The sequence below is a fragment of the Triplophysa rosa genome, linkage group LG1 (assembly GCF_024868665.1).
Source record: "Triplophysa rosa linkage group LG1, Trosa_1v2, whole genome shotgun sequence".
In the NCBI taxonomy this organism is placed as follows: Eukaryota; Metazoa; Chordata; class Actinopteri; order Cypriniformes; family Nemacheilidae; genus Triplophysa; species Triplophysa rosa.
In genome coordinates, this window is record NC_079890.1 from 1,308,890 (window position 1) to 1,317,135 (window position 8,246).

Here is an 8,246-nt window from a genome sequence, read left to right on the forward strand (position 1 = left end):
GGCACTATTTGTTTACACAGTTGTAGTTCACTATTTTGAATCAACTTGACTACAATGACCTGGCTGAAATGATGGTTCATTCAACAACAACAAAACGCTAAACAAACATTCCAAGCAAGAAAATGGAACGTCAAATAAAATAAAATTAATTGGCAAATTAAATCATCTTTAATAAAGCCTAAATCATTGATTGTAAATGAAAAAGGTTGATCACATAAATCAATTTATCAAAAGATGATTTTCTTTCTTTTAAAGGAGTAGTTCACTTTAAAATTATAATTTCATGATAATTCACTCACCCACATGTCATACAAGCCGTCCGTGTGTTTTTTTCTTCCGTCGAAAACAAACTGAGGCTTTTGAGGAAAGCTTTCCAGGGTTCTTCTCCATATAATGGACTTGAACGGGGGGCTGATGGTGAAGGTCCAAATTTCGATTTCATTTCAGCTGTAAAAGGCTCTACACGACACCAGCCGACGAATAAGGGTGTTGTCTAGCGAAACGATGTCATTTTCCAAGAAAACTAAAAAATGATATACTTTTAAACATGAATACACGGCTTGCACTGCCTCCGCGATGCACGTTCACGACTTCCGTATTACGCAATCATGTTGGAAATCTCACGCGTGACGTAGAATTAAAAAAAGATTTAAACATCCCTGATATGCACACGAACTGACCATTTTAAACAATAAACTTGCACAAAGACATATAACGTGTCATTCAACATCCAAGAACTTTTGAACGGTCTTCTTTCTCCACACTCGTAAACACTGGGTTGTTTTCGACGGAAGAAATAAACACACGGACGGATTTTTTGACATGTGGGTGAGTTAATTATCATGACATTTTAATTTTAAAGTGAACTATTCCTTTAAGGAAATAAACAGTAAAACGTCTTTGAATTGCTGATTCAATTAAGTAAATGACTGTAACAAAACTATTATGACAAATTCAACCATGTCACCGCACGTCAACACCAAAACAAAAAGAAAGAGGGTGATAATACAGATAAAAAACATATGCTAAATGACTATTGTTATTATTATTCACATTACTGAATTAAAAACAAAGAAAAGAATGGAAGATGAACCATAATTACACTTTCAACCACAATCTCAACACACCGAGCGACATCACAAAACCCACAATCCCCAAAAAATCCAAAACAAATCCACAATGAAAACATGCCGGCTACTGCGTGAAACCGTACGTACCTTATCATTCTGCATGGATCAATCCAGCAATTATGTCATTATTATCCCAAACTCCAGCCGGCATCCACCCCGGCTTTGAGGAACGCTGGCATAAAATGATGCTCCAAGAACTGAAAAATACTCTCTCTCTCTCTCTCTACCCTTCTTTTTTGTCCCTAATGGCAAGGTTAGCTTACACTGCAAACTCCACCCCCCACCCCTCAAACACATTAAAGAGTGAAACTCAACCCTCGCTGGCCTGCTGGTGTGGGTTTGGGAAGGAGGAGACCATGTCCCTCCCTTGAGGAGCTCAGATCGCATTTGCTCCGATGCTAAACCAGATCAGCACGCTGGCCTCTTTCTGCAGCACGTGTAACCCCCACACGCACTGGATCGCAGACGGGTACGTGACGAGACTGAGACATCGGAGGCAGAGATGCACGCCGACGAACGCACGCGAGGTCGCCGTTGGCAACGGCGGTGCTGATGCTGAGCTGATGCTGAGCTGGCGGGAAGAGGAAACCCAACACCCACAGTGCGGCATCACTACATTTCACCTCTGTGTTACGAGTTATCGACTGTTTATTTCCAGATGTTTGCTTCAGCTGTTTTCTGACACAATGCATTCCGAATTAGTAACAAGTTTAGTTTTACATTTAAGTCTAGACACAATGTCTGCATGTGATGCAACTTACACGCTAAGGTACACAAACCATTTCATCCACTTTCAAACTTTCAAGGTTCAACGTATTTAGTACGCCAGAGGAAATGATATAGAGAGCCACCAACATCTCACGACCGGCTAGGTTTCACTTCTGTGTTTTCTATATTTACTCCGCAGACTGCGTCAAGTACCTGCAACCATATCTGCACCATAAGGGCCTTAGTGCAGATTATATGTCATACGAGCAAAACATTTACCATCAGACGTTTATTAAAGGGTATGTTTACACAACAACGACGTACTAAAATTCGAAAACGTTTCGTAGTTTGAGTTTTTAAAAAGTTTTGCGACAACACTGTCGATGCCCGTTCATGAAGTTTCTTACCATCTTGTTGATCCATTCTGCTGCTGGTACCTTCTGGATGTGTAGAGGTACACACGTTCCAGTATGACATGTTTCAGGCTCCGGCGTGCCACTTAGATCAGATCATCACTGAAGGCATCCGTCCATTCATTTGCTCCTAAAAACAAAGTTCAGAGACGCATGTCAGACTTACGTTTTTCACAAAACACATGGTCGGTTATCATTTTTCATCGGCCTTTGAATCTGGATCGGCTGCTGTCACAAAGCCCTCTTACGTTCTATCCCTAGTCTCTTTTTATGGGCCAATTAAAGTCCAAAGGATAAAATGAAGCTCCGCCCCAAATCATTCGCAGCCAAACGTCAAATCACCAAAATAAAATGGGTTGAAAACGGCAACACTGACTTTTCATAAAAAAACACATTGAGAAAGAAATAGCAACAAAAAAGACACTTGATCATTCCCCGCAGCCAGTCATCTTTTTATAGCAGTTTCATCTAATGGCCATGTACAGGTTCTTTATGTTTCATATATCTAAACTCCATAACTGTCTTCAACATTTCTTGTAGACTGTAATCCACCACAAGAGACCGATGTTTCCAGAGCTAAAGAAATGACTCGTTTTTCTTTGGCCCGAGGTCAGCGGTCACTGCGTTACAAACAAAACAAGCTTCATTTCACCAGTTACAGTAGACTACATACATTGTTACGGCTATGCACATGTCACATCAGCAGTACACAGAAGTGACTAAACTAAACAAACCACGATCGCTGTTTGACACCAACAAAAACTACATATCACAGAATCAAAACACTTCCATTTCATTATTCAAATACTATAGCAAATATAATGTTGAGGGTTTAAAATGTGCATAGGCAACTATTTAAGCTACTAAAACATTTACAATAGTACTATATACAATATCAATGATGACGAAAATTATAATCACGTGTAACTTTTACATACAGGAAAGATTGGGATTGGGGGATTCGTCATCACTTTTTTACACCAGTAACTGTTATTTTGTAAATGTCTTTATGTATATGTAGAAAACCTATTGTTTTGCCACTGAAACATTTCTAGCATTTATTGTCCAGGATAAATACAACACTAAAATTGACTACATGTTGTATTCTAGTGTTGTGTTTGTTTATTGTGTTGTTTACTCAATGGCCGAGTCAACAAACAACAGAAATTCGAAAGGTTTTCATTACAAATACCATTACGAACCATCAGCTGTGTACCATTACAACATTCCTGTATGTTGTGTGTGGTTCCCATCCACCAGATAACATAACCCAACACGTTACCAGTACAAACACCATCCCAGTTTCCATTAAAACCAATACAATTGTCATCATTAAACCCATTAGATGCTCTGATTCTTTCTATTGTTTATTTCAGGGAAGAATCATACTCAGATAGACACAGTAAATACATTAAACACAACACAATGTATAGTTTAAGACACAAACAAACAAACAAATAAATAAAACCATCGCTTTTTCCAATCAAATGTGTGTGGCTGCAATTGAAATGTACAATATAAGTCTGTGACACTATTTTTGTGAAGACAAACTCCACTCGCGACGTCAACGATGAACGCTTTCTGTGATGCACGCGCGCAACGCAGATCGTTGAAATTGTCGCGTGACAAGCGGTGCAGATGTGATGACAGTCAACATGATATAATAATTAAGATTTGTCTACATACCCCACGTATGTGTGACTCCGCAGTGCTTTCGGCTCATCCACGCACAGATTTACACTTCCTGCTCTGACAAACATAACTTTCCTCAGGAATATAGCGCGCGCACAACACAAAGTCCCTTTGCGCAAAGTCTCCGTACTCGGTGGTTATATTTGAAGCATCTTCGGGCAGCTTTTTCGGTCACGTGAGACCTACTTGAATGAAGAAACACCGAAAATCTTTAAAATCGCTAGCTGATGTCACAAAAAACAAGATATTTTCGACCACCTATTAATCCTAAATAAATAATGTTTCTTAACCTCAAAATGCTTTACTCACTGAGAATGTTTGCCACTCGACAAAGTGAAAATATGTGTGAGATTACCCTTAGGTTTTGAAGCCATCTAGTGATCGTTTTCTATATTGGTTTAGAAGGATTTCTTTAAAATATGGTTTCAAAAAAATGGTTGAAATGTACTTGCATGTCTGGCAATAGATGCATCTACTGCCAAGTAGACTGATCTTAAAAAAAATCTTGACTTGTTGTAAAACAGTACAATAACCATAGTTTATTTATTACACTTATACAATTTATACGTTTATGTTTTATAATTATAATATAAATTATTGCGATAAATAGTTTAATTTAATTATTATTTTATAGTAATAATAACTCAACGTTCTTTATTTGATCAGAACAAAAGCGGCAGGTGTGTAATTTATTGGTTCGGATTATAATATTATTTTGGATATGTGATTTAATTTTTGTCATGTTGACGTACAACGACAGATCACAGAAATCAGATTCATCCGCGTACAGCAGCAGAGCCGAAACACAACCCACAGCTAAAGAAAATAACTCCGCATGGGCAGTTTCATATTAAAAACAGAACTGACAGTAGAGACGAACAAGTTGCAGTTTGCTGCTTTATTTATCTTGTACTTCTGTACAGCGTTAACAAATGATGAAAACGGGCGAGATTCATGAAAAAAATCAATTAAACAACTAACGTTAAACTCCGGCGTTTAAACCTGAGGAGAAGTCCATCATCACCATCCAGCTTTATCTGAGTCACTGAGGTAAATGTCAACTACACTGACTAAAAACACACAGAGATAACGACCTTAAGAAAGTGTACTAAGATATTATATTATAGTAAAAGTGTATTATTGTTTTTGTTGTTATTAACTTGACTTTATTCTGTGTATTATTGTTTCTGATGTAATGTTACTTGATCTTATTCCTTAAGATGTCCTTGAGTGTCTTGAAAGGCACCTGTAAAACTGCCATAATCACAATTATTGAATAGAAAATAAGGCCAATTTCATAATCGTGACAGCCCAATATATAGTCAAATTAATAGTAATTTGTATTAGAAGCATTTCAAATCTATAGAAGTCTTTAAGAGTCAGTACATCTGTCTCACTGAACTCCATCATTGCTCAATATTGCATTGTTTTCATGTAAATATTATCATTTAATCGTGTCAATGAATAAAGTAATAGAGTTGACTGTTGAGAATAAATTTGATCATTATTCTGTAATTCTTTCAAGCTCATCCTGGCAGAAAGAGGAATGCTGATGAAGCTTTTCTGAAATGACCAAGAAGCGATGATTTCTGGCTGATTTCACCTTTCTCAGGGCATCAAACCCCAAATATTCCTGTCCCAGAACCTACTCCTGCAGGTAGGTCTACTGTCAATATCACAACAATTGAATTCATTGGTTGAAAAAAAATTATGGATTAAGTTGATTCTCTAATGATTTTCAGAATGTCGTGGAACAAAGAGAAAAGCTGATGAAGCTTTTCATGAAGATGAGGGGACAGAGCCGGCCCCTCAGCGAACGAGACGTCTGACTGATAGCGAGCCTGCACCTCTGACAGGGTCATGGGGAATCATGCAAACCCCAAACATGACAGATTCAACACCTGTCCCAGAGCCCATGGAGATAACTCCTGCGGGTACAACTACTGTCACTCTTTACAAACACAACAATCTTCAATGGGAAATAATTGTATTAGAACCAGAATTTCAAATACCTACAGAACATTCAATCAAGCTTTTTTTTCTTTTAAGAGCATCGTGGAACAAAGAGGAAAGCTGATGAAGATGAGCCGACCCCGAACCGTATTGCTGATTCAGAACCTGCCCCAGAACCCATAGAGATAACTCCTGCAGGTACGTCTACCGACGGTATTACATCTCACATAGACAACAAGCAATTATTAATATCAGTGAGATGAGTAATAGCTCATTATGGGTTTTCTTTTTGGACTGTGAAGATGAAGCGGTCCCAGGACCATCAGGAAGAATTCGCCATGGACTCGGAGTAACTCCTGACGGTGAGTCTACTTGTATTGATTTACGCAGCTTTCCACATTCCTTATTCTGTCGAGTCGGCGTGTTTATTCGCACGTTCTTATCGTGTGTGTTTTTCAGAACGTTTCCCCTCCCGCTATGAGGTGTTCCAGGAACAGTTGCTTGGAGTGGGAAATGATTCAAAGGTTTTCTCTGCAATTCGCAGATCTGACGGCCGACAGGTAACGGCTTTCACTATTTACTCCACCACGTGTCCTCTTGCAGATCAATGTCAAGCGCTTTGATCAAAACACACAGACTATAGGTGATTCATAAGCTAAATGTAATTAACTTTTGCAGGTGGCTGTCAAATTCAACGTAGGCTACAAGTTTTCAAAGGCGACAGTATAAAAAACATAATGTGGTCACAAGCACCTGATGAATATATCGCTAGTTTAAGTTTTTATTAGTGTCGTTAATGAAGCTTAATCCCTTCACTTGGTCATTACTGAAAACTACCGAAGAGTTAGTGAAATGAACATTTACCTATCTCTCTCTCTTTCTCTGTGCTTTTCTCTAGCCAGGGGTCCCCACGCCTGTATTTCGTGAGATAGTCATGATGTTAGAAATGCAAAAAGTTCCTCCGCCGTCCCCTTGCGTGATACAAATGCTCGACTGGTTTGAGTGTCTAGACGGATACATCGTGGTCCTCGAGCGGTTGGCTGAACCCTGGGTGACATCTTGCAGATTTTTTCAGAGAACATCGGTAGGCTGAGCGAGAAAATCATTCGGGACTTATTTCGCCAGTTAGTGCAGGCCATCGGTCACTGCCTTCAGCGCATGGTGAAGCATCCCTCCATCATTCCAGAACACATCATGATTAACACAGAGACTCTGGAGCTGAAGCTCGTCGGCTTTGGGGAAAGCCAACATATTTTACAAAGTGTTGAAGACCATGTGATCCGTAAGTTATAATGGCCAGATTTTTAGAACGTGTGCTCCACCTACAGCCATGGGAACTCGCGGAAACGTTGGAAACCTACAGACTTTCTAATGGTGAGAGCATAGCATGAAGATGCTAATGTGCATTTATGTCTTGAGCATTTCAGAAGCCTAAACGGATGATGTTATATTAACTGCAAAAATACAGTGCGTTTCACTAAACATGTTTACGTCACAGAAGATGTTGTAATAAAGAACCTGACTGATCTCTTCTCTTCTGAAAACAGAATGCAGAAACCTCTATTCCATGTGCCTGTATTCATATGAAAGACCAGTAGAGCATTTGCCAAATCATCCCTGGATGACAAATGATGAATGGACGTACACAGATGATGAGCCAGATTCAGTAGACGAGATAGAAAGGTAGGAATGGATTGAAAAGGCTTGCCACGCTGCGCACCAATGGAAACACACCCTTAAAATAATGTTGTGTTGAGTCAAAGGGCAAATGCATATTATGAGTAGGCAGAATTTTATCCGAATATTGTGTCAGAGAAAAATGTCCTTAAAACACCTTCAAATTTAGACGTTAATGCCGTCAGTTACTGAAAAAATAATTCAGTTTGAGCAAAGATAATATATATTAACAAGATGAATGAATGGCGAGGAACGCAACGCAAATATGGCCGTTCTAGCGAAGCAAGCCCCGCCTTCCAGTATAACGATCCAATCGTCAATCGATTGATGCTGAAGCAGTTCAGTTCAGAGCGTCTGAAAATTGTGAGATTTGTGAGAGAAAATTTCCAAATGGCTAATAAAAAGTTGTACCGTTAGGATGTGTTGCAAATGTTATTCGCCGATTCTGACTCTGAAGGAGAATATTTGCCTTTTGGAAATGATGATCGGTCGTCTAATGATCGCGCGTCTCCCATCTTTGCAGCGCAATGGTGCCGCCGTGCAAGGGCTGGAAGTAGCACTAGCTCTTTGGATCCAGCGCCCCAAAGAGGCTATACTATAAAGTATAATAATCATTTAGTACTTTCTCCTGTTTTATTGTTGGTTTCCATTTTTCTGATCATTTGGAATGAGG

At 39.2% G+C, this 8,246-nt stretch overlaps 1 protein-coding gene across 2 annotated transcripts in view; it reads right to left on the minus strand.

The window, feature by feature from the left end:
* Positions 1-4,195, minus strand: part of lrrk1 (leucine-rich repeat kinase 1) — a 70,193-nt gene extending 65,998 nt beyond the window's left edge. Inside the window, exons 1-2 of one of the 2 annotated variants that reach the window (XM_057330247.1) lie at positions 3,938-4,195; positions 2,246-2,381 (exon numbers count right to left, since the gene is read on the minus strand). In XM_057330247.1, coding sequence (XP_057186230.1) covers positions 2,246-2,315 — 70 coding nt within the window. In that variant the 5' untranslated portion in view covers positions 2,316-2,381; positions 3,938-4,195. Of the gene's footprint in view, positions 1-1,217; positions 1,427-2,245; positions 2,382-3,937 lie in introns of those variants that run through there. The other variant, XM_057330255.1, reaches the window with a different exon arrangement.
* Between the last annotated feature and the right edge of the window lie 4,051 nt (positions 4,196-8,246).